At 38.0% G+C, this 27,725-nt stretch overlaps 1 protein-coding gene across 5 annotated transcripts in view; it reads left to right on the top strand.

Moving 5' to 3' along the window:
* Positions 1-27,725, top strand: part of IRF2 (interferon regulatory factor 2) — a 145,444-nt gene that overhangs the window by 83,599 nt on the left and 34,120 nt on the right. For all 5 annotated transcript variants that reach the window (XM_036763760.1, XM_036763764.1, XM_036763763.1 and 2 more), the window contains 4 exons: positions 17,403-17,502; positions 18,204-18,380; positions 18,646-18,692; positions 26,811-26,928. In XM_036763760.1, coding sequence (XP_036619655.1) covers positions 17,403-17,502; positions 18,204-18,380; positions 18,646-18,692; positions 26,811-26,928 — 442 coding nt within the window. The remainder of the gene's footprint in view (positions 1-17,402; positions 17,503-18,203; positions 18,381-18,645; positions 18,693-26,810; positions 26,929-27,725) is intronic.

The raw sequence follows: 27,725 nt of genomic DNA, 5'->3' as shown, positions 1-27,725 counted from the left end.
GTTCAAGTGAATGAATATTTATTGAACACCTCCTATGGGCAAGGTACCATGACTCATAGTGGAAATCTGTCTGTGTTTGCACATAGCTTGATGGACTCTACCCAAGGGCATAGAGTCATTTAGGGATGTTCAGACCCACCCAATCAATACGCTTTGAAACAGTCGTGCAAATAGCAGGTTTCCTCTGACAGATCTGACTAGAATTAACAAAACCGGCAACCTGTTTGAAAGGAATTGCTAAATATTCAGCGTTTGCCTTTGAAAACTAGAGGAAGGTGGCAGAATGTGTTCACACCCAGGGGTGTTTATTCTCTTTAGTTTTAGGCAGAGTTAAATGACTATTAAATGAAAGTTTTTGTTTTGTTTTGTTTTTTAAACTTGGGCAGGGCCCATCTGTTCCATCTCCGAATGGACAGGTTTCTGCTTTGGGCCTGTATCGGACTCAAAGAACTACAAGTAGTGGTCCTTGTTGCTCTGGTGTATGCTGGGTTCTGGTTTTACACTGGCTTTCTCAGCCCTGGTAGGCAATGGATGGATCCCTGGCATGGAGTCAGGAAGACCTGAGTTCAGATGTGAACCTAGACGTTTACTAACTGTGTGACCCTGGGCGAGTCACTTAACCGTTGTTTGACTCAGTTTCCTCAATTGTAAAAGGGAGATAATAATAGCCTCTATCTTCCAAGATTGTTGTGAGGATCAAATGAGAACATATAAATTTCCTAGCACACAGTAGGCACTTAATAAATGCTTGTTTCTTCCCTGATCTTACACAGAAGATTCAACATTAGCATTTGCACTAGATACTTGGATGGATTGGCCAACAGTAGTGAGGCCTTTCCTTCCTCCCTTCCTCCATCACCGCTGTTTTTTTTTTTCTCTGACGTTACCTCTAATTTTTACCCTGTATGCACATGTCTTGTTTGTACTTAGTTGTTTACATATTATCTCCCCCGTTTGAATGTGAATCCCGGGAGGGCAGGGACAGTACTTGACTTTCTTTGTATCCCCAGCACTTAGCGCTGTCTGACATACAGTAGGTGCTTAATAAATGCTTTTTGTCTTCATTTATGAAAAAACATCATCCTCACACACCTGTAGAACCATCTACCCTCATTAGCATCATTTCTTTTGAATATGAGAGTGAATTATTGTGACCTGGGCTAAAATTCATTCTGGTCGGGACCACTTTTTCATTCAAAATAAGCCTTCTCCAAACTTTTTTTTTTAAACACCCAGAATCATAGACTCTTTTAAAGCCAGAATCATTAGCTCTTAAAGCTGAAATGGCCATTAGATTTCGAGTTGGAGACGATCTCATCCAACCTCCTCGTTTTATAAGATGGTGAAACTGAGTCCAAGGGAAATTAAGTGACTTGCCCAGGGTCATCTTATAAATACTCTAATTGTCCAGGTGAAGAGACTGAGGCTCAGAAAAGTGATATGACTTGACCAAAGTCCCTTAATCAACACTTCCCTTGTAAGCTTAAATATTTCATGGATACTCACAGGAGGGGAGAGTGCTGGTCCTGTGGTTGAAGACTAGCCATAAGTCCATTATGAGGAACAAACAAACTATATGTTAATGCTCTTTTTCTTTTTTCTTTTGTCATTTTGGTCTTTTCCCCTCAATGGAAGTAACCTCTTTGAAGAGCAGACATCACTTCATGGCATCATGCCTTGGATGTTGTATCCAAGTGGGAACAGGCTCTCCAAAGAAACTCATGTCCACACATGAGGTTTTCCATATTTCACTCACTTCTCTTATAGTCATAGTATCACTGTTCTTGCCAAAGTACATAGAACAAATTCTTTTGAAAGTTGGCACCTATAATAAACATGATATCTTTAGGCACTGGGTGTTTTGAGGCCAATTCTGGCACATACACACGCACAAAGAATAAGCCCTTTCATGAAAGTTCCTTTAATATCTTTCTCTCTCCCTCCCTCCCTTCCTCCCTCCCTCTCTCTCTTTCTCTCTCTTTTCTCCCCTCTCCCCCCTCCCCCTCCCTCCCTCTCTCTGTCTCTCTCTCTGTCTGTCTCTCTGTCTGTGTCTCTGTCTCTCTCTCTGTAAAATGTTTTTAAAAGTACAGTGGGCAGTTTTGCCCTCTGTTTCCTACATTGTGCCTTTTCCTTTTGAAATACGTGGACTTTAAAATAGAATAACCAAGGATTAGTTTGCAAAGACTTTGATAATTTTGGTGCTTCTTTACCAACTGTTGTAATGTTGAAGTGAAGTCAGATTTTCCCCTCAAAAGCTTTTGGGAAACTCTGAGATGTCCTGAAATAGTTTTAGTTAAAACTGACTTTTCATGGAATGGTTCACCAGTGGTGGCTAAGCCTCTTGAAAGAGATGCTCCAAAGGTGGTCCAGGACTTTCTGCATGATGGCATAGCTTGTTCCTCAGATGGCAAGAGTGCTCTCTGCTTCACCTTGTGCCCACTACCATATGTCCCATATTGTCTGTTACTTAAAAAGCTTTTTTTTTAAAGTTTCATTGACTTTTTTTACGTTATAAACACAGATTCCTCCTACTTCATGAGAAGTCTCATACAAAGTAGAACAACTAAGTAAAAACTAATAATATAGTGATCTCATCTGAAAAGAAATGCAACATTTCACATCTGTGGCCTCCCTGCCACCACTCTACATTTTAAAAATTAAAATAAATGTTTTCTCTCTCACATGTCCCCACCCCCACACTATTGGCAAAAAAAGAAAAGGAAAGGAAAAAGGAAAAGGAAAGGAAAAGAAAGGAGAGAAAAGAAAAACAAATTTCTTATAACAAGTATTTGTAGTCAAGCAAAACAAATTCCCTCAGTGGCTGAACATAAAAGTAGATAAGTCTTATTCTGCGCCCTAAATCCATCAGCTCTCTGTCATAGATGACATGTTTCATCATCACTCTTCTGGAATGATGCAGGATCATCATATTGATCAGAATTGTTACAATTTTCGGAGTTCTTTTTCATAGAGTTGTTATTGAATGAATCGTTTTTCTGGTTCTCTTCATTCTATTCTTCATCAGTTTATAAAAGTCCTCAAAATTGTTTCTTATGATATTCTTGATCTTAGAGTACAAATTGTTTACCTGGTTCTGCTCTCTTTGCTCTGCATCGGTTCATAAAAGTATTTCGGTGTCTGAAGAAATGTATTTTTTTTTCATTTTTTACAGGACAATAGTATTCCATCACATTCATATACCACAACTCATTCAGCCCTTCCTCGACTGAAGGGCATCCCTTTAATCTCCAGTTGTTTTTTTTTTTTTGCCCCCTCAAAAAGAGCTGTTATAAATATTTTTGTGTATATAGGACCTTTTCCTCTTTCTTTAACAATCTGTTTTGTATATAGGCCTAGCAATAGTACATCTTTACACTATTGAGTAACATTTTGGATATCATTGCACATTGTTTTCCATGATGGTTGTGCCAATTTACAGGTCTACCAACAATGTACCAATCTGCCTGTTTTCCCACAGCCCCTCCAGCATTCATGATTTCCCTTTTCTGTCATCTTTACCATCCTCATGAATGTGAAGTGGAATCTCAGAAGTGCTTGAATTTGCATTTCTCTAATTCATAGGGATTTAGAGCATTCTTCCCCCATAAGGCTATAGATAGCCTGACTTTTTTCCCCATGAGAACGACCTCTTCATCTCAGACCATTTATCAATTGACGAATGGCTATTTTTCCATCTAAATTGGAATCAGTTCGTTACATATTTTGAAAATAAGACCTTTATTAAAGAAACTTTTTTGCAAAGAATTTCCCCCTGTTAATTGTTCCCCTTTTAATCTTAGCTTTAGTAGATTTGTGTTTGTAAAACCTTTTTCATTTTATATAACCCAAATGACCCATTTTAATCTCCTGTGATCCTTGGTACTATCCTTTATTTGGTCATGAACTTTTCTTCTTTCCATAGGTTTTTTTTTTCGTGTTTCTCTAAATTGTTTATTTAATTTTACATCTAGGTAGTATACTCATTTAGAGCTAATCCAAGTGTTGGTTTAAATCTAATTTCCTTAGAAATTTTTCTCAAGTAGTGAATCCTTATTTCATTAACTACAGTCTTTTTGTTTATCAAATACCTAGAATTTTAAATTTATTGGTTTCTATCTGTTATATGCCTAACCCATTCTACCTGATGTATCTCTGTTTTTTAAGCAGTCTAAATTGCTATAATAATTACTACTGTGAAGTATAATTTGAGATTTGACATTGCTAGGTCCTTTTTGTTCCTATTTCTTTTTACTGTTTCTCTTTAGATTTGTGAACTTTTTCTTCTCCAAATGAAACTTGGGATCTTTTTTTTCTACTTCTCTTAAAAAAAATCTTTTGGTGGGGATCGGTATGGCTTTGAATAAAATAATTTAGGTAGCGATGTCATTTTTATTATATTGGCTTATTCTACCCATGAGCAATTAATGTTTTTCCAATTATTAAGGTCTATATTTCCCTAAACAGTTGTTTTTAGTTATAGTTCTTATGTGTATTTTGGAAGAAAGATTATGAAGTATTTTATGTATTTCTGTAGTAATTTTAAGTGGAATGTCTCCGTGTAGTGCTGGCTTTTTGGGTATTTTTTAGGAATGCTAATGATTTGTGTGGATTTATTTTATATCCTGAAAGTTTGCTGAAATTATTCATTTTTCTTTTAGGTTTTTAGTTGACTTTTTAGGATTCATTAAGTACACTTTCATGTCATCTCCAAAAAGAAAAATTTTGTTTCTTTCAGACCTATGGTCATTCCCTTTAATAATTCCTTTTTTCTCTCCTTATCGCTATACCAACATTTCTAGTACTGTGTCAAATAGAAGTGATGACAATGGACATCCTTATTTCACTCCTGATTAGAATAGAAAGAATTCTGGTTTATTTGCATTACAAATAGTCATAGCTCTTTTAAAAATATATTATTTGTCATTTTAAGGAAAGGTTCACTTATTCCTGTGTGTTCTGATGATTTGTTTGTGACAGAAATGGTTATTACAATTTGTCAAAAACTTTTTTCTGCATCTATTGATAGAATTATATAATCTTTGCTTATTTTGTTATTAATATGGTTCATTGAGTTCGTGGTTTTCCTAATATTATACCAACCCTGCATTTCTGGTATAACTCCAGCCTGGTCATAGTTTCTAATCTTGTGTATGGAGGTACTCCTCAGGGTTCTGTCCTTAACCCTCTTCTCTTCTCCCTCTATACCACTTCACTTGGTGATGTCACCAGTTCCCATGGATTTAAATATCATCTGATGATTCTTGTTGTCTCTATCCTGTCCCAATCTCTTCTGATCTCCAATCTTGTATCTCCAACTGCCTTTTAGGCAATTCGAACTGGATATCCAGGAGAAATCTTAAACTCAACTGTCCAAAACAGAACTCATAATCTTTTTCCCTAAATCCTTCTCCTCTCCTACCTTTCCTATTACTGTAGAGGGCAACAGCATTCTCCCAGACCCCCAGGCTGGAAACCTAGGAGTCGTGCTGGACTCCTCACTATCTCTCACTTCCTATATCCAAGGTGTTTCCAAGGCCTGTCAATTTCATGTTGACAGCATTTCTCATATACGCCCCTTCTCTCCTCTGACACTACCACCCCTCTGGTGCACACCCTCATCACCTTGGTATTGGATCATTGTAATGGCCTACAGGTGGGTCTGCTTACTTCAAGTCTCACCCCACTCCAATCCACCCTTAAGTTAGCCACTTAAATTGATTTTACTAAAATACACTTCTGATTATGTCACCACCACCCCCAGGCCCACCCAACTCAATAAATTGTAGTGGCTCCCTATTGCCTCAAGGAGCAATTACAAAATACTCTGTTAGTCATTCAAAGCCCTTTATAAATCTAGCTCTCACCTACCTTTCCGGTCTTTTTACCCCTTAATTCTCCACTTGTACTCTTCCATACAGTGACACTGGTCTCCTGACTGTTTCATGAACAAGACACTGCATTTCTCTGCTCTGGGAATTTTCTCTAGTTGTCCCCATGCCTAAAATGCCCTCCCTCCTTTGCTTGGACTATTGACCACCCTTTTCATCATTTCTTTGGGGGATTTTAGTTGTTTTGTGGGCAAGTTTTTTTTTCCTTTGATGTTTTTATTATAGATGTTTTTGAGTTATTCTCTTTTGGGTTTGTGCCTTGATCCCCAATATAATCATAAAAGTCGGGGCGGAGCCAAGATGGTGGCTTGAAAACAGGAACTCGCTTACATTCTCTCTCAAACCCCTCCAAACACCTATAAAAATGACTCCAAACAAATTCTAGAGCTACAGAACCCATGAAATAACAGAGGGAAACAAGTTTCCAGCCCAAGACGGCCCGGATGGTCATTGGGAAGGGTCTATCTCATAATACTGGGAGCAGAGCACAGCCCACCATAGGCTGTACCAGGACAGACCATACTGGGAGTTGGGTGGAGTAGTCCTCAGGGCCCTGAATCACTGAGCTGTGGCACTGTCCAGACTTTTCAACCCACAAATGCCAAAGACAATGGAGCAGGTCAGTGAGAAAACTACTCGATCTGGGTGAGAGAAGTGCACGATGCAGCCCCAGCTCCAGGGCAATGGAGATGGTGTGGTGGCAGCAGCAGGAAGCTCCTGTGGCTTCTTCCAGAGCTCCAGCTATGGCTGCTTCCAGCCCCAGGCCCACCTGGTGGGAGGAATCAAGCAGCTGATTGGAGAGGGAGTGCAGTGAGAGCTTTGCTGGTGCTGAGGCAAGGTTCTCTTGCTTTGCCCTGCTTGGATCTGGGTCATGGTCCTGGTTGGCAGTTCTTGGGGTAGGAGCACTGGTGTGGCAGAGATTGTGGTGACTGTGGAGAGGGTATCCTCCTGGTAGTTACATGGCAGAAAGGAGTACCTGCACTCCCAGACCAGAGCATAGGCCAGGAGAGGGGTGTCATACCACTTCAGAATAGAAATAGTTCTGAAAACAGAAGCACAACACCCCTGAAGTTGGGACAAAGCACTCTCCACTCTGAAGGCAGTCATACCCTAACCAAAAGCTCAAAAGTCAGAAGTCTAGGAAGATGAGCAGCCAGCATAAAAGGACTCAGACTATAGAATCTTTTTGGTGACAAAGAAGATCAAAACATACAGCCAGAAGAAGTCAACAAAGTCAAAGAGCCCAAATCAAAAGCCTCCAAGAAAAATATGAATTGTTCTCAGGCCATGGAAGAGCTCAAAAAGGATTTGGAAAATCAAGTAAGAGAAGCAGAGGAAAAATTGGGAAGAGAAATGAAAGTGATGCGAGAAAATCACGAAAAATAAGTCAATGACTTGCTAAAGGAGACCCAAAAAATACCGAAGAAAATAGCATCTTAAAAAATAGACTAACCCAAATGGCAAAAGAGCTCCAAAAACCCAATGAGGAGAAGAATGCCTTAAAAGGCAGAATTAGCCAAATGGAAAAGGAAGCCCAAAAGACCACTGAAGAAGATACTGCCTTAAAAATTAGAATGGAACAAGCGGAAGCTAGTGACTTTATGAGAAATCAAGAAATTATAAAACAGAATCAAAAGAATGAAAAAATGGAAGACAATGTGAAATATCTCATTGGAAAAACCACTGACCTGGAGAATAGATCCAGGAGAGATAATTTTAAAATTATTGTAATACCTGAAAGCCATGATCAAAAAAAAAAAAAAAAGAACCTAGACATCATCTTTCAAGAAATTATCAAGGAAAACTGCCCTGATATTCTAGGACCAGAGGGTAAAATAGAAATTGAAAGAATCTGCTGATCACCTCTTGAAAAAGATCCCCAAAAGAAAACTCCTAGGAATATTGTAGCCAAATTCCAGAGTTCCCGGGTCAAGCAGAAAATATTGTAAGCAGCTAGAAACAAACAATTGTTTTGAGTATTGTAGAAACAATCAGGATAACACAAGATCTAGCAGCTCCTGTATTAAGGGATCAAAGGGCTTGGAATATGATATTCTGGAGGTCAAAGGAGCTAGGATTAAAACCAAGAATCACCTACCCAGCAAAACTGAGTATCATGCTCCAAGGCAAAATATGGATTTTCAGTAAAATAGAGGACTTTCAAGCTTTCTCGATGAAAAGCCCAGAACTGAGTAGGAAATTTGCAAGAATCAAAAGAAGCATGAAAAAGTAAACAGGAAAGAGAAATCATAAGGGACTTACTATAGTTGAACTGTTTTGTTTATATTCCTATATAGAAAGACGATATTTATAACTCAGGAAACTTTTCTCAGTATTAGGGTAGTTGAATGGAACATATAAATATGTGTGTGTGTGTATATATACATATACATATATATATATATATATAGACAGAAGGCGCAGGCTGAGTTGAATATGAAGGGATGACATCTTAAAAAAATAAAATTAAGGGGTGAGAGAGGAATGTATTAGGAGAAGGAGAAAGGGAGAAATAGAATGGGGTAAATTATCTCACATAAAAGTGGCAAGAAAAAGCAGTTGTAATGGAAGGAAGAGGGGGCAGGTGAAAGGGAATGAGTGAATCTTGCTCTCATTGGATTTGACTTAAGGAGGGAATAACACACAGGGTATCTTACCCTACAGGAAAGTAGGGGGAGGGATGATAGAAGGGAGGGCAGATTGGGGGAGGAGGTAGTCAAAAGCAATCACTTTTGAAAAGGGACAGGGTCAAGGGAGAAAACTGAATAAAGGAGGAGAATATAGGTCGAAGGGAAATATAGTTAGTCTTTCACAAAATTACTATTATGGAAGTGTTTTGCATAACAATACATGTGTGGCCTATGTTGAATTGCTTGCCTTCCCAAGGGGAGTGTGGGTAGGTAGGGAAGGGAGAGAATTTGTATCTCAAAAGTTCTAAAAAGAAATGTTCAAAAAAAATTTGTCTTTTTTTCTTACATGCAACTGGGAAATAAGATATACAGGCAGTGGGGTATGAGTGTGGTGATAGAAGGGAGGGCAGACTGGGGAAAGGGGCAATTAGAATATATGCCATCATGGGGTGGGAGGAAGGGTAGAAATGGGGAGAAAATTTGTAACAAAATCCTGTGGAAATCAGTGTTGAAAATTAAAAATATTAATAATAAAAAGAATTATGAAATTAAAATCATAAAGTCCTTTATCTCTCTCTCTCCCTATCTAGCCTCTATCTTAGCTATCTATCTGCCTATCTATCTCCCTATCTGTTCTTTATCATCTATATATCCTTTCCAATCATCCATCTATCTATCTGTGTATCTTCCTGTCATCTCTCTATTTATCTCCCTATCATTTATCTATCTCCTTCTCTACCATCTGTCTGTCTATCTTCATATCACCCTCTCTTTCTATTGATCTGCCTATCTCCCTCTCTCCCTGTCTGTTCTCTGTCATCCATCTATCTCCTTCCCTCATCCATCTATCCATTGATCTGACTATATATTTCCCTATCCCCTATCTCCTTCTCTATCATCCATCCATCCATCTGTGCATCTGTCTGTCTGTCTTTCTGTTTCTTTCTATCTTGTTGCAGAGGCTGTAGGAGTTGACTCTTAGATCTTCCCTACTCTGGGATTCAGATCAAGCAGAGGACCTTTCTTTTACCCTGACATGTTTTTTCTTTATTCCTTCTCCTTCAAAAGGACATGAAAATTCTCCTCTTCCGTGATCAGCCTTGACTCCCTTTCCTTTGGAGGAGGAAAAAAGAGGAAGAAAAACCTTTTCTTTAATTCTCACTTAAGTACGGGGAAAACCTCCTCTGGTGGGACAGACCTAATTGAGGCCATCTCCTTGAGGGGAAAAAATGAGAGATATTAAGATCATTTTCTTCCACAATTAAAAAAAATCCAATTTCAGCCTGACTGAAGGTTTTTCCCCCACTTTTTTTCCAGAGTAAGTAAATTTTTTCTTAGTGCATAGATTTTGTTTTTTGTTTTGTTTTTCATTTCTTAGAGCCAAAGTCTGTCAGTTTCACGTTAGTCCTTAAGGTGATTCCTTCCTGCTGGGGTTACTTAAATTTAGAAACTTAATTTAAATCATAATGATAGGAAATCAAAAAGAAAGAGATTCAATACTTAAGATTTTTCATACAACCTTGCTCACCTCCACAATATACTTCATATGTAGCTTTTCTTCTCCACTTCCACTTTAGCCACTGTTTCTTTTTGCCCAGAGTATTATTAATAGTTTCCTAAAAGTTTCCATGTCTCTAGTCCATCTTCCTTCCAATCCATCTACCTCAGAGTTGCCCAAATCATCTTCCTAATGTACAACAATCATCATATCTTGTCTATATTAAAAAATCTTCCATGGCTCCCCATCGCCCACCTGATTGAGTTCTCTTGATCCTGGCATCCAAAGTCCTGCACATCTATCCGAATTTTTTCCTCGTACATTCTCTTAATTATTCTGTAATCTGGCCAAAATGGACTTCTCTCTGTTCCTTGTTCTTATCTTGCCCTTCTGGTTTCTGTGCTTCTGCTAATCCCATCCCCCATGCTTCCCAGTAGCCTCTCCCATCTGTTAAAGTAACTCCTGTTTGAAAATCTCCTCCATGAATTCTTCACTGTTTTCAGCCAGGTGAAAATAATCTTTCCTTCCTGTTCCTGTTCAGGTACATGTTGGACCATTTGACCCCCGAAGTTCCTTTTAACTGAATCAGAGATTTTATGATTCTATGATGTAAATTTCTCAGAATAATGTGTCTTCCTCTCTTTTGCCCCTATCATGTGTACGCAGACCGGTCAGATTGAAAGCTTCTTGAAGCCAGGAACTGTTACTTTTTTTCATTTTTGTATACCTCATGCCTAGAACACTTGAATTGTTGACCGCCTTCAGTTTAATTCTACAAATATTTATTAAGTACTTACTCTGTGTAAGGCACTTATATTAGATACTGTTGATAAAAATATGTATTAAAAATACTGCTCTACAGTGCTTATGATTTAATAGTGGGAAAGGAATATACATAAATAACATATCTTGAATGAAGGGAAGGGGGAGGGAATAAGCATTTCTACAGTACCTACTATGTGCCAGACACTTGTTAAGTGCTGGAACAATGAATGAACAAAAAAAATTTAGTAAGTACTTACTATATATGAATATATGTATATTAAAATGTTAAATTATATATTAAAATATTGAAATTTTAGAATTTATATATACATATATAAATATATACATGTACAAAGTATATATGCACATATAAAATATGTGTGTACAAAGAACACATGTATATATTAAAATATGTATATACATGTACAAAGTATATATGCATATATTAAAATATGTATATGCATACAAAGTATATATGCACATATATTAAAATATGTACATGTACAAAGCAAATATGCATATATAGTGAGTATATTTATGCATATATAGGAAGTACTTGATATTTTTCATTCATTATAAACACACACATGATCTATAACATAAACACTTTGCTAAATGTTGGGAATACAAATCTAATGAGACAGTCCCTGCTCTCAAGGAGTGCCCACTTTAATTGAAGGAAAACATAGAAAAGAAAGTTTTGCTTCAGGGTGGATGAAAAATCCCCAAATTCTTAAGGGTGCAACCAAAGGGAAGATAATAAAGCCCAGTCATCCTTAGGTTACGTCAGTAGGTCAGGTAACTGTGCCAGGAGTCTTCAGGGTATAGAGGCAAGACAGATGTTAAGTCCTAGGTGTCTTTCATCATACTAGATGGAATAGGATTGGCACCTCTCATCTCTTTCAAGCCCCGTGAACTGTCAAACAACCCCAAAGGTTTTAGGCTGCCTGTGTTAGGGGAGAGGGCAAGGTGGAAAGGATGACCCCTTTGGTGTGGTGGTAGTGGTAGTAGGTCTTCACACTCCTCGCCCCACCCCCCCTCCCCCCCCATTCCAATCGCAAATGGATTCTGTTTTGGCTTCAGGTGTTGAAAGGGGATGAGGGGAGGAAGGGTTTCCCATAGTAGCAGGTGGTTCTGTGACCAGCTGTCCTTGTTAGATTCTGTGGAAAAAAGGAATTCAAACAAGCTATGGAAAATCGAAGGATAGAGAGTATTTGGGGGAGGTGGGAAGGAAGTATCACTTAATCTGGGCCCTGAAGAAAGAGAAAGATTTAGTAGACAGAGATGGGGATCAGGATAGAGAAAGAGGCAGTTTATTCAGATATATGTGACAGAATGAATAAAAGAAAGCTGCCTAATTACTTCCCTTGAGCCTTCCCTTGTTGTCAGAGGAGCTGACTGATAACAATTTTGTTTATTTCCACTTTGCACTGTGATCTTATTTGTTGCCAGTTTTATCTGTTTATTATCTCCACATCTAGTTCCATGGGCTCAAACAAGTTTGGAATTCTTATTGCATTCCAAAGTATACAGGGTAGGATCATCATAGATTTGCAGCTGGAAAACATCTTAGAAATGATTTAGTATGGCCTATTCATTTTACATTTGAGGAAACTAAGTCCCAGTGACCTTATGTTACTCACCTAATTTTACACAGATAATTGATATCAGTGGTAGAATTTATACCAAGGTGATGTGACTCTAAATCCGGAGCTTTTTCCATTGTATCATGAGAAATAGATGAAGTCTCCTCAGAAATGTTATACTGGCTAGTCTGTATTCTTTGGACAATAATAACTGTAACACATTTTTATGGAGTTTTGAAATTTACAGATAGTTTTGCTATAAAGTAGATAATGTAAATTTTATGTCTCCATTTTACAGATGATTCTGAGAGAGGTGAAATAAATTATACAAGGTTATATAGCTAGTAAGCATCAAAATTTAGATTGGACTTCAAGGCCTCTGATTAATAGACCTGTGCCCTTTCCAGTCCTTAGAGGATTTCATGAGCATATGGTAGGATTCACATCAGGCAGCTGTGGTGTAATAGATCATGAGCTCACCAGTGTCAGAGCTAAGAAGACTGACACATACTGGTTGTGTGACCCTGGACAAGGAACTTCATCACTAAGTAGTTGTTATCATTTAGTCAGTCAGTCGTGTCCAACTCTTTCTGACCTCATTTAGAGTTTTCTTAGCAAAGATATTGGAGTGGTTTGCTGTTTCCTTCTGCAGCTCATTTTACAGATGAGGAAACTGAGGCAAACTGGATCATTTGAACTCGGGTCCTCCTCACTCCAGTATCCACGGCACAACCTAGCTGCCTTAATTGCTAACTGGTCCAAACCATCCCAGAAAGCCATAAGCTGAAGAGAAGGGGCTGATTTGTATTAGTAGAGGATGTCTCTTATCAGGAGCTGCCTATACTCATGAAGTTACAAGCCTGGTAAAATATATGCAAATATATATGTATGGAAATGGAAGTGTGTATATATATATATAACTGTAAATGGAAAGTGTATATATGTAAATGTGCATATGTATATATGTAAGTGTGTATATATAAAAATGTAAATGTGTGTGTGTGTATATATATGTATATATGTATATACTGTCCCTGATGGCGACACAAAAGAAAGCATTCTAGTCATCAGCCCCTTAGTACAGTATTTCTTCAGACAAACCTCATAATCTAGGCTGTATTAATTTATCCATTTGGTTTCATCTGTAAAATGAGAAGGCTGGACTCGATGGTCCTCTGTTGTCCCTGCCAGCTCTAAATTTAGAATCCTATTTCCAGACCAATCTTTTTTGAAGGTGTGAATGTCATTGAGGAGATCCTGTCATCTTTGGGGGGCCTTGTGCATTTGGTCACCACATGGGCCATAAATCAGAATTATTCAGATAAAACCTCACCGGAATTCCCTTCCTGTTTGGACATCCTCTCTGACAGTGGTGGACAGACCTTTGGCAAGCCAATGCTGTGTTGGATACCACTAATCACAGCCCCATTGAACAAAGTCATCTCTGTGGAAGAATCCGTTAAGTATTCTTCCATGATCTTAACAAGTGCCTCGGACCCACCTCAGTGAATGAGACATTTACTGAATATATTTTGTTCTACCAAGTCAACTGCTTTTTTTGGTAACCAAATGAACAAAATCTCACATTCGTATTTCCATCTCTCAGTCAAATGACTATAAAGACCCCTGTGTTTTTTTCCCTTACTACTGTTAATACTACCTCATAACTTACCTTCCCCCTCCCACTACCTCTAAAAGCTGAGATCTGAACATTAGGTGTGACGGTGGTTGAGTAGTCAATGGTTGATAAATAATGAAAGGGTGGCTTCCATTGTCTTGTAGAGGTCCTGAAAACATAGAATTTGGAGGCAGTGAGATCCTACTTAGATTTCCAATACTGATTAAGGCTTTGGTTGGTATGGTTTGAACAGCATTGATTGGGCACCTCCTGTATGTGTTAAAGGGGATGGTGAGACAGGAAAGAAGGAACATGGGCAGCTGCTGTTCTGAGAGTGGATTCAGAGTATATCCCAGGATGGTTATAGATCCATCATCTATTTGAGGCACACACTGGAAATTACTCACTAATGAATTCTTTTAAAAAAATTTAATTAAAAAATCTAAACTTAATGAAACAAGCATTTCCATATATATTGTAGAACAGAAAGAATGTGCTATATGTGAATTCTTCATTATAGCAAATTTTCTTCACCAATTCAAATTAAGAATAATAAAATAATGGTAATGTTATAGTGAAAATTCAAAGGGAAAGGGCGGATCCGTCTGTTAAAGGTTATTTTCACGATATACTGGCTCCAAGTTGTCTGACAGAGGCAGAGTAGGTTTGAGCCCGGTGAACTTGCTGCAGTTTCCTCCGTAAAATGATAATTTGGATTCAGTGATCTCCAAAGTCCCTTTTAGCTCTAAATCTGAGGAGGTAATAAGATCATCAGTAACACAGGATTACTTTAAAGGAGACATAAAGTTTATATAAGCTTCTCCTAGCAGCCACATCATGGAGACTGTAGTTAATTAAAACTTCCCCTTTGATGTGGGAAAACTGGGACACTGATACACTGTTGGTGAAGTTGTGAACCCATTCCATCCTTTTGGAGAGCAATTTGGAACTATGTCCAAAGGGCTAGTAAACTATGTATACCCATTGATCCAGCAATACCACTGCTGGGTCTGTTATTTCAAAGACATCCAAAAAAGGACCTCTTTGTACAAAAATATTTATGGCAGCTCTTTTTGTGGTGGCTAAGAATTGGAAATCAAAGGGATGCCCATCAACTGAGGAATGACTGAACAAGCTGTGGATGTGATTATGATGGAATATTATTGTGCTGTAAGAAATGACAAACAGGATGATTTTAGAAAAACCTGAAAAGGCTTACATGAACTGATGCTGAGTGACGTGAACAGAACCAGGAGAACATTGTACACAGTAACAGCAATATTGTTCGAGGAAGAATTGTGAATGAATTAGCTCTTCTCAGCAATACAATGATCCAAGACAATCCTGAAGGACTAATGATGAAGCATACTATCTGCCTCCAGAGAAAGAACTGATATTGGCCGAATATAGACTGAAGCATGCTATTTTTCACTTTCTTCAATTTGTTTTCTTTTATTTGAGTCTCGTGCAAAATGACTAAAATGGAAATGTTTTACATAATTGTACATGTATAACTTATATCTGATAGTGTGCCATCTCAGAAAGGGAGGAGGGAAGAAAGGATAGAATTTGGAACTCAAAACTTTTAATAATAATATTTAAAAAAATTTTTAAATTAGAAAGTGTTAAAAATAAATGATAATAAACCCCTCTCCTTTTCCCCCATGGACTTCTTTTACCAATCCCTATTTTTGTACTTTTGCATTTTTAAAAAATAGAATTGAAAGTTTTTATTTGTGTCCCTGTCCAATTTCATTTTGTTTGGTTCAATACATTGTGATCTTTTGAGGGCTAATTTGTCTTGCAGTGGGTAAACTCTTCTCCATCCCTTATGCCCTCACCATCCTCCCTGGTCTCTGTTATTTGGGAAAGCATGTCTTATGTGACTTCATCTGAATTACATGATAAATTCTTACTACCTCTGTGACCTAGGGAAAAATCACTTAAGCTGCCTGGGCCTTGATTTCTTCATCTATAAAATGAAACATTAGAATAGATAAATCTCCAAGTTCCTTTAGCCCTAAATATTATTATCCTTGGGAAGCCTAGGTGGTGCAGTGGATAGAGTGCTGGTCCTAGAATCAGGAAGAATCATCTTCCTTAGTTCAAATCTGGCCTTAGGTACTTAGATGTGTGACCCTGGACAAGTCACTTACCCCTGTTTGCCTCAGTTTCCTCCTCTGTCAAATGAGCTGGAGAAGGAAATGGCAAACCAGTCCAAGTATCTTTGCCCAGAAAACCCCAAATGGAGTCATGAAGAGTCGGACACAACTAAACAATGACTGAACAGTAATAAATTATTATCCTCTGGTCCATTTAGAGAATTATTTACAGAATACTGCTTACTCTTTTCTCATCTTTTTATCAAACACATAGGCTCATAGATTTAGAGCTGGAAGGAACCTCAGAGGTCATGTAGTCCGATGCACTCATTTTGCAGATGAAGAAACAGGTAAAAAATTATCCAAATTCATACAACTAGTAATTGGAAGAGTCACGGTTTGAAGCCAGGTCCTTTGAGGCTGACTCCAGCACTGTTTATGCTATATTAGATGCAAAAACTCATAAAGATTTTGTACAGATGAGAAAGTTGGCACATGTATCAGTGTTTACTTAGTTCTCAGTTTGTTTGGTAATTATCATCTGTGATCTTTTCCATTGTTTTGTAGTCTTTCTCTCTTTGAGATATCTTTGAAAGTGAATTCCTGTGTGCCTTTAGAATTGTGTCCCTGCCAGCATTGATGTATGTGTGTATGTATGTATGTGCTTCTCTCTCTACTCCTCACTTGCTCTTCCTGACTCATTTTCTTGAGTTCTTCCTCCTGCTTCCCATCAGATGCTAAGATACTAGAGTCCAGATGGGATTGATCCACTATTTCCAGCAATGAGAATAGATTGTCATAGAAATAATGGCAGAGAGAGAGTCCAGTTCATTTCCATTTGTTGGCCTCCTCTTGATTTCTGTCTCTATGTGCTCTTGGAATGATTGAGCTTAGTTGGGTCCCATGCCAGATTTTCTACAGGTTTTGGGGACAAATTGATGAAATAAATCGAAATTTTGGCCATCATATAGTGATGTGTGCTAGAGGAAAGAAAAGGAAACATAGATAACACTGAACATCAAAGAGTCCAAAAACCATTTGTATTTGACTTTGAAATGCATTCCACTCTGTCAGACATACATTCGGTATCCACCTAGCATTGATCCTCATCTGAAATGTCCATGCAATATGTGTTCTGGACCTCACATGTGTTTAGAGCAGTATGGAGTAGTGTTTGGGTTGCTAGTAATAATCCAGAGGAACAGTAAGAGATTCTCAGAAAAATAGAGAGTTTTAACAAGTTCTGATTTTAGGATAGTGTTCAAATTGTGGACCAAAATTGATGGCTGTAGTTGTCCTTTACTTTAATTTCCAGGAGAAGAAGATTTTTCAGATCCCTTGGATGCATGCTGCACGACATGGGTGGGATGTTGAGAAAGATGCTCCTCTCTTTAGGAACTGGGCAATTCACACAGGTATGAAAACACCCTTTATTTTCTGGGGTGTGTGACCAGGGGGATGATATGCTATGTTCCCCATTATCATTATAAATCACAAAATAGCTCAGATTTTGGTCTCATGCAGATATCTGTGAATAATGCAATGATCTAATCCCAGACACCTCAGAGTTACAAGGGGCATGTGCTTCATCACCCAGAAGGAATGTTACATTCAGCCCTTAAAAAATTCCCTTATAAAGAGACTGCACATAATCTCCAGTGCTGAAGTGCCCTGGTCATAATCAACAGTTGTCTATCAGAAAGGTCATCCATCCTGGCCAATGATGTCGAGTTTAACTTGGGTTTCAAAAAAAAAATGATGAGAAATTTCACATTTCTTACACATTCCTGATTGGTTACAATCCCAGGCAGTCATATGTAGGCAGCTAGGTGGCATAGTGAATAGAATGGCGGGCTTGAACTCAGGGAGACCTGAATTCAAATCACACCCCACCTTACTAGCAGTGTGACCCTGGGCAAGTCATTCACCTTTGTCATCTTCAGTTTCCTCACATGTAAAATGGAGATGCAACAGTACCTACCTCACAGGGTTGTTGTGAGGATCCAACAAAATAATCTATATAATGTGCTTTGCAAACCTTAAAATACTCTATAAATGCTCGCTATTATCGATGATTTAATTTTGTTCGTTTCTTTCCCCTTTGCTACTGCATTAGGAAAGCACCAACCAGGAGTAGATAAGCCGGATCCAAAAACATGGAAGGCGAATTTTCGATGTGCGATGAACTCTTTGCCTGATATCGAAGAAGTGAAGGATAAAAGTATAAAAAAAGGAAACAATGCCTTCAGGGTCTATAGGATGCTCCCCTTATCTGAAAGGCCGTCTAAGAAAGGTAGAGAAAGCTCTTCAAGGGCTCACGGGGGACCCCTTACATACCTGCTTGCAGTCTCTGTGTGTACACCCTAGCTTTCTTCCATAACCGTTCCAAATACGGAACCTTCTGCTCTTAACTTGCAGATATAAAATCACCTTTATTTAATCTCTCTCCATACGGATGAAAGAATCTGGTCCTCTGAGAACTGCCAAACCTGTTCAAGGGAAATGTTTGTACTTGAATCCTTCCTGGATTATAATAAAATTACCTTTTGTCACTACAGGAAAGAAAACAAAGACCGATAAAGAAGACAGAGTTAAGCACATTAAGGTAACTTTTGGTTGTTTAAAATATAAGAACAATGTGACAGTCATTTTAATTGAATTTGTTTCATGACCACAAGTAACTGGAATGTCTATGGTGCATTTCCATGTATATTTTTTTCATGAGTCAGGAAATGTGGGTTCACATTCTGGCTCTAGACCACAGATGAGTTGGTTTATTTCTCTTAGCATCATTTTTTCTCATCTTTAAAATGGGCGTAATAATACTTGTACTACTAGTATCACAGGATTGTTGTGAAGGAAAGTGCTTTGTAAACCTCACAGTCTCATAAAAATGTTTTTTAAAGTAGATAACTGTAGATCTAAATACACCCACATATCCCTTGCTTACTTTAAAATTGATAGCAGAATTTCAGACCTACTAATAAACTATTTTAAGTCATGGATTTACCGTGAAAAAGAAAAACACTCCCCCCAGACTTTTGAATTTTGAGCTCTTTTTGTCTCCCTCCTGTCCTTCCTACTGCCGCCTGTAGGAATGCTTGGCAGCACTGTATTTTGACTAACAATCTTTTTCTTTCTGATAATGACTAGTATGTTTCTGGATTTGCAGATAGAATCCTTCTCTATTGAGAGCCCTAGATGAAGATGACAGCCACGAATTAAATAAACAACTCATTAGGCTGAAAAGAAAATACGGGCCCAGACACTGATTGTACATTGCCTGGCCTTGTCAGACGTGATGTTTGAAGCCCCTCACAGTTTCCAGTAGCCACGAATCCCTTAAAGATCTTGTGATAAATTAAATGTCTAAGCAAAGTTACAGCTTCTAGCTATAAATATGAGAGTCAGCAGAGGTTATCTAATGTTATTTTTAAATTGTACAGATTAGAACAGTGAGACCTAGAGGGTTTTGTAATTTGCCCCAAATTACTGTGTCAATTACTGGCTGAGCTTGACTAGGCCTCCTGATATCTAGTTCAGTTTTTTTTTTAGGTTTTTCCCTTTAGGATGCTTAAAAAAACTTTTTTTTTTTAATATGAGATTTGTGATTTCATCAGCATAGAGAATGCCCAGTGAAGGACTGACTCTCTCTCCCAATGTAGATCAACATCTGCTCTTATAAGTTACAGTCCTTTGGAAGTTACTTGAGGACATACAACCAGAATGTGTCAAAGTCAGGACTTGAACTCAGGTCTTCCTCCAAAGAGAATTTTGAATCTGCTATACTGCCTTGCCTCTCTTAGGAAGCTTTAAAAATCACATAGGTATTATCAAGCAAAAATATCTAGAAAAGGTCCAGTTTAATTAAAGGAAAGAAATGGGGAAAAATTATCTTATATGTGAAATTAAAGGTATGAAAAGGCATTTGAGTTTAGTGAAAAATATATGCTAAAATTGTGTTATCTTTATAATGGTAAAAAAAAATGAGATGGGGTAAGATAGATAAATATTCTGCCCAGGTTTTCTAGTATTGTAATCATATTTCACATTCATTGTTTTAATATTTGCTCCTTACTTATTTTACTGATATTATCAACATTTTATTAGTTTTATTTTTATAAAATTGTCATTTTTCTCTGTATCAGCTTTTTTTGGGAGGTGGGGGTGGGGATATGCAGTGTCTGTTTTTTTTCCATATTGAAAGGAAATTCTGATTTTATAAATATATCTATTTTATTAATAGATATATTATAAATATATTATTTATACTGTAAATGTCTATTTTTATAAATGTATGTTTTTCCCTATTGAAATGAAACTCTGATTTTATAAATATATATGTATAGTTCACATATGTGTGTGTGTATATATATATATATATACACACACACTTTAAAAATATATACCCAGTATATATTTTCCCATTGAAATGAAACTCTGATTTTACAAATTCATATCTATATTTTATAAATGCACATATACACATATATACATTATAAATATATACCCAGTGTACATTTTTCTCCATTGAAATAAAACTCTAATTTTGCAAATATATATGTATATTTTCACATATGTATACATATACATACTTTATAAATATATACCCAGTGTATGTTTTTCCTTATTGAAATGAAACTCTGATTTTATAAATATATATGTACATTTGATAAATACACACACATGCATATATATACACACGTGTATATATATGCACACTTACATACCTACATATATACACTTTATAAATATATACTCAATTTATATTTTCCCCGTTGAAATGAAACTCTGATTTTATAAATATATATGTATGTGTTAAACATACATGCATACATATATGTGTATATATACACATACATACACACCTACATATATACACTTTATAAATATATACTCAATTTACATTTTTCCCCATTGAAATGAAACTCTATTTTTATTTTGGGAAAATTGTACTTGCGTAACATTTCTTTTTACAATGACCTCTCCTGGAACACATCTTTTCCGCTAATTCAGTTGCATTCACTAAGCATTTATTAAGCAGCTGCTTATTTCCTGCAGGGTGCCTACTATATTCAATGACCATTAAACAAGGGATCACTGCAATGAATAGATACTACAAATTGACAGAGACTTTGTGTGTGTCCTCTTATAATAGTGAAGTTATGGCAGTGCTTTGGAAATGGTCACGGTGGTTGTTTGGAGCACTTAGAGCTAGAAGAGACCCCTAGAGATCTGCTTTTCCTACTGTACCATAAGGTCTCTCTGGGAGGAGTTGAAAATTAGACATGTATTCACGTAAAACTAGAGAGAAGAGGTTCCCTTACCCCATTATGGTGGAGCCTCTGTATAATAGAATCATCCAAACCTGAGCTGATGGTTCTCTCATGTTAGGCTAAAATACTACAAAATTCCTGTGTAACACAGGAAATCAGACTGCTCCTGAACGTTTACCATTATGAAATTTGACCTTCACGTATTTTTACCCTATTTTTCATAGTCTTGGTCCCAAAGTGTCTAAAGTTTTAAATGAAAGTGGGACAACTTACCCTCATGTTAGATATTAAAACATCTAAACAGACAAAATGTTTTGCCAATATTAAAGCACTGGGTAATTGTGACATTATTATTTTGTGGCCAAAAAGGAAATTATCTGGTATGTGTTGAAGTGAATAGGAGAAGCTGCTTCTGGGGCAAACTTCTCCTGGCCTCCGAGGAGTGAATTGTGCAATATAATTAGCAGACAATCAACACATCTGGGCCGAGCTTTGGAATTTAACTGGTTTGCTGACCACTCACCATCTAGGTCACTCAACATGTGTGGCAGCAATCTTCCTTCCCCCATAACATAACCCCAGTCACCTGTCATTGAGACTGACTCAGGCCTTGTCAGTTCTATAAGTAGGGGAGGCACTGGCCAAGACTAGAAGAAGCTCTGGAATTTTCCAGAGTACCTGAGTACTTGCTGGGTACTTAGCACAGTGCTAGCTTCCATTGTGGGTAGGAGCCCTGACTTAGAGTCAAGGAGACCTGGGTTCAAATCCAGCCTTGGACATTTATTAACTGAGTGGCCTTGGGCAAGACACTCTTAGCCTCAGTTTCTTCATCTGTAAAATACTGATGATAATAATAGTGCAGGGTGGATAATAGATGTAAAGTACTTTCTGAGCCTTAAAGTGCTATTTAAATGCTCACCAGTATGACATAGCAAGGTTTAAGTCATGGTGTTGGTCTTAAAAAGAGCTTGCATTTTAGTTGGGGATTCAAGGTTAACACATATGATATGATAATAAGCAGTGCAAGATGGCCCACAGGTCAGTCCAATACTACACAGAATGTGGGTGACTTGAAATGTGAACTAAAGGTAGTAAATATCATAATTATTGAGATTTGGTGGGATGATGCTCCTGACTTGGCAAGGTAAATATCTTGTTCAAAAGAAACATCCTTGAAAGATAAACGCTTGCATAGGAACCTGAAGGCAGTAGCCTGATTGAGAGATCATTGGATTAAAGATGAAAAAAAAAAGAAACAAAAATATTAATGTTGTGGGGGTTACATGCCCTACCACTAGCGAGGTGGAGATTGGTGGTTAGGGGTGTCGTGAAGGGTTGATTGCATTGGGAGAAAGTAGACGTAACAATTTCCTGGTTACCTTCTAATTCTTAGGTTCTTTGCCTGAATTAAATAGGAAGTCATTGAACATTTTTCAACAGAGGTTTATTTGAGGTCACTTAATCTCGTGGTAGCATGTAGTACAGATTGGAGAGGGCAGATTGGGTTCAGGCAAGTCAGCTGAAAGGCTCTCAATCATTTGTTCAATTAACAAGCATTTATTAATCACCTGAGATGACAAATGAAAAAAAATGAATCAATCCCTGCTCTTGAGGAGCTTATATTCTAACAGGAGAGAAGAGAAGCGCATAAAAACCTACAAGAATATGCACAGTAAATACAGAGTTGTTCAACAGAAGTTTGGGAAGAAAAGCGAGAGTTGCTGAGGAGGATCAGGAAAGGCTTTATGCAGAGGGCAATGCTTGAGCTGAGTCTTGAAGGAAAGGTGAGATTCTAGGAGGTGAGGATGAGGAAGGAGTACATTCCATGCAGATATCCAATGCAAAGACTTCAAGATGGTGGATGGAGTGTTGTGTGTGAGGCAGAGATAAGGCCAGTTTTCCTGAATCCATCATTAGATTGAGAAGATGGCAGCTTCAGTTTTAGGTGTGTTGAGCTTCAAGTGACATCCAATTGGAAAAAGACAGAAAGAAGACAGGGATGATGAATATCTTATTGCTTGCTTCCTCAGTGGGTGAGAGAGAGGCTGGAAGGAGGGAGGAAGTTTGGAACTGAATTTATTTTTAAATGAATGTAAAAAAAAAGAAAGAGTTTGGAAGAAAGTAGATAGAGAACTTACAATCATTACAAAGAAATGAGATTTGAAGTCATAAGAGCAGGTAAGGTCTTCAAATTGGATTCATTTTCACATCTCTTACTTCATTTCATGATAGATGGGTTGGATGGATATCAGCACTCCCATTTTATGTATGAGAAGGCCGAAGCTCAGAACCTAAGTGGCTTGCCAAAGGTCACAGAACTAGTAAGTGGCAGAACAGAAACTATAGCTCAGGTCTCCTGATCATTAGCTCTATCCTCTTTCAATTTGATTTAATTTAACAAACATTTCTTCTTTGTATGCTGCTTGCAAAGCACCATGCTAGCCATGGGGGATACAGAGATAAAAATGAGCCGATCCCTTTCCCCAAGGGCTGTGCAGTCCATGAGAGAATGCACCATGTATAAAGATACACAAACATAAGATCATTTGGGCAGGGAATATGCATGATTATGGTCACTGTCTTCCTGTTAGATCACATTGCCTTTCCAGACCTATGACCTCCTTTTCCTTCCTCTTTCCTTCTTTTTTCTTTCATGTTTCTCCTCTCTTCCCCATTGCTTTAACCGATAGTATAAATAAACATGAAATACTTTATAAATCCCTATTTATATGGCTCCTTTTTAGCCAAACAGGCTTTATCTCTGTTCCTCACACACAACACTCCTTCCTTTGTCTCTGTGACTTTGCACTGGACATCCTCCATGCCTGGAATACACTTCTTTTTTCATCCCTGCCTCCTGGGATCTCTTCTTTTCTTCAAAACTCCACTCAGGTATCACCTTCTGCACAAAGCTTTTCCTGATCTCCCCTACTGCTCTTGCTTCACCTCCCAAACTACTACCTTGTATTGAATGAATTTGTATTTATTCTCTTTGTATTTATTCTGAATATACTTATATATATGTAAATGTACTTCTTGTCTTCCCATTAGAATGTAAGCAGCTCAAGAATAAGGATTTTTTCCTCTGGTTCTTCCTCCACCCTCTATTCCCTCTCTCCTCCTTAAGCTCCTCCTCTTTTCGTCTCCCCATTTCCCCTCTCTCTGCCTATCCCCTCCTCATCTCTCCCCTCTCAATCTCTTTTCTCCCCCTCTTGTCCCTTTCCCTCTCTTCTTCTCTTATACAATTTCCACATTTTAGTTAACCTGAAATTAGTAAAATGTTAAGTCAAAATGATTCAGCGTGCAAAAACTCAAGTATCTTTGTAGAATTTATGAAAAATATATTGTGCCATCTTGAGGATACGCCCACACTGGGGGTAGATTAAACTCCTTAAGTTCATGAGCCAATTGGTTAGCATCTACTTTAACTACTTAATTCATTTTCAACTTATGCTCATCTTTACCTTGAAAAAAAATAGTTGAAAGTCAGCAGCAAACATATCTCATTGGTCTCTATTCCCCTCAAGGCACCAATGGACATTTCCGTCATGGGCAGTTTCAAAACACAAATATCACTCTCAGCTGTTTTGACAAATACCTGCCGTTTTCAGAATGTGTTCCATGATGGTTTTTCTTATGTGTCATACAATCGCCATAGTGGGAGGGGAACCCTCCAAATTTACCTAGGAGAAAGTGAATGTTGAAAACTAAAAATAAATAAAAAGCAACAACAAAGAATTGGCCTGGGAGAACAGTTTTCTAGCCAACCCTTCTGAAAACCAAACAGCAACTCAGGATAGACTTCTCCATCCAGGTGTGTTTGATTAAGTCAAGTATTAATAACTTTAAATATGAAAAGTTACATTTTTTCTCATTCGTAAAAGAAGTCCTCCTTTTAGGCTCTGTCATGACACAGGTTGTGACTCTGAATTTTCAAACGTCAGGTCAGCAGAGCACAGACTTCGGCAGTTTTTCCTTTAATTGGAAATACTATAAGGGCAGACCAGCCAATGTACCTCTCACTGGAAGACCAGCTTAGCTAAGTTTCCAAAAGACTGGCTCATCACCGCAAAGTTGATCCCCAAGTGATCAATTGTTTTGTCCAGCAACTCATAGTGACTGTCTACTGAGGTTTGGAGGGGTTATAATATGAGCAGGCAGATGAAAGAACCATACAAATGAAATCATGGACTCTTAGAAGTATTGACCTAATTTTAGGTATGGTCCTTAAGGGGCAGCCCAAGTATAATAAGTTAAAGCACATGTAAGGAAGGCCTTTTTATACGATCTAGTGGTGTTGGGATTTCTGGGCTTGTTTCCCTCCCTCCAATTCTACTTTAAAGAGTTATTGGCCGATGTTATATTTCCCAGACACTTAGGGTGATATGCCAGACTTATCAAAGCATCAGAGATGGCCTCAGAGAACAGTAAATCCTGTCTCAGAGAAATAATCCTGCATTTAGGCTCGTTTCTACTTTTGGGGTCATAGATGGAGACAGGGCCCTTTCTTAGAACAAGTTTACATAATGTAAACTCTTAGAAAGATGGCATGTCATCGGCGATGAAGAGTGGTAGAGGGTTCCTGAATTTGAGAGTCTGAAGTCCTGAGTTTGAATCTTGTTTTCTATTTTTACCAACCTTGGGCAAGCCAATTTCCAAGCCAATAAACATTTATTAAGTGTTCCAGGCACTGTGGTAATAGCTGGATTTCTCCTCTAGTTTGTTTTTTTATCTGTAAAATGGAAATAATCCTACTTCTGCTATCCACCTCATGAGATTTTTGCGAGAGATGAAGCCCTTGTCAGACTTTAAAAGTGTTACATGACTGTAACTTAATATTGTCAGAGGCTAAGAGTTGGAAGATGTGAGTCCGTATTTGTTTAACTGGATGATCCTGGGGAAATAGCTGAGCCTCTCTGAGTGTGTTTCTTTGTCTGTGAATCAGTAGTAATAATAATCCTTGCAGGACCCCCCTCCTAGGGCTATTGTGGGGGGAAAATGTATGTGGTAAACCTTATTAAATTCCAAGGGGCTACCTAAATGTGGGTGGTCATTCTGTTTTAGAAGAAAGGGTGCCTTGGATTCCACGAGGCATTCCTCAGAGTCTTTCCGACTTACGTGTTTCTGCTTAGACTGACAGTTCTTAACTGCAGAAGCTGATTTTTCCTCTGTAAGTGGGTCAAAGGCACTAATATTATTTCACAGTTTGAACATAAGTGAGGAAAGGTGAGAAAGCGAGCCATGCCCTCCTTGCTCAGGCTCATCCAATCCAAACTGACTTACAGAGGCAAGGAACAGCATCAACTGGGCTAACACAATGCTAACATTAAAGAAATCTGGCAGATAGTAGGATTTGAACTAAGAAAATGGTATAGGGGAGAGTGCAAGGATTAAAAGGATTTCCTTTTAATTTTCAACTCTTTTTTCCCCCCTTCTCTTCTTCCTAGCAAGAACCAGTTGAGTCGTCGTTTGGGCTTAGTAATGGAATAAGTGAGCTTTCTCCTGAATATGCGGTCCTGACTTCAACTATAAAAAATGAAGTGGATAGCACGATCAACATCATAGGTAAGATGGCTTTGACATTGCATTTTTGTACACATAAGGTACAAGCCTAGACAGTGCATGCATCCAGCCCCAGAGTGGAGGGATCCGACTTAGTGAAATGAGAGACTTGAAATAGCATAATCTTCTCTTTCCCGTACAAATGTTCCCATTTCCTTCTACCCATCTTCATATGGCATCATGAGGGAGTCCTGCGTAGCCTAACTTGCATCCTTCCTAAAGCATGGTGCTCAGAACTGAACAAAGTACACCCTATGTGTTGTCTGAAGGGGGTGGATTAATATCAGTCATGTACAATTGCATGATTCTTCAAGGTTTAGGTGTTTTGTTCATTGGTCAAGAATTGCTATCTCTATTTTCAAGTTGCAAGTCTTGAGGCTCAAAGAATTTCAGTACTGAGACCCACTTCATTTGCACTTTCCATGTCACCAGAGGAACTATTCTCAAGTGTACTTTGTCGAGGTACCTGTTCAATGATTCCGTTTCACTTCTGAGAATAGGATAACAAGAAAAATATTCCTGTTTTCTCCCCATATCATCTGTTTGTCATGCACCAAGCAAAGAGTCAAGCATTTTGTTCATTTTATAGATGAAAAAATTAAGACACAGAGCTGCTGGATTGTGACAGATAACCTGGGCTGGTAGGTCATGGAAGACTTCCAAAGCAAAAGCCAAATTTCCTTATTTACTAACTCTAAATTTCCTCATTTACTGAACACCAAAATGGTCTTCAGTAAATTAGATGGTAGGGAGCAAATCAGTTCTTATGACTGCTTCTCTTAAGGGCACTCACAATGAAC

The sequence above is a fragment of the Trichosurus vulpecula genome, chromosome 6 (assembly GCF_011100635.1).
Source record: "Trichosurus vulpecula isolate mTriVul1 chromosome 6, mTriVul1.pri, whole genome shotgun sequence".
NCBI classification, from domain to species: Eukaryota; Metazoa; Chordata; class Mammalia; order Diprotodontia; family Phalangeridae; genus Trichosurus; species Trichosurus vulpecula.
Note: the sequence above shows the minus strand (reverse complement) of the source record. Positions and strands in the feature narration are given on the sequence as shown.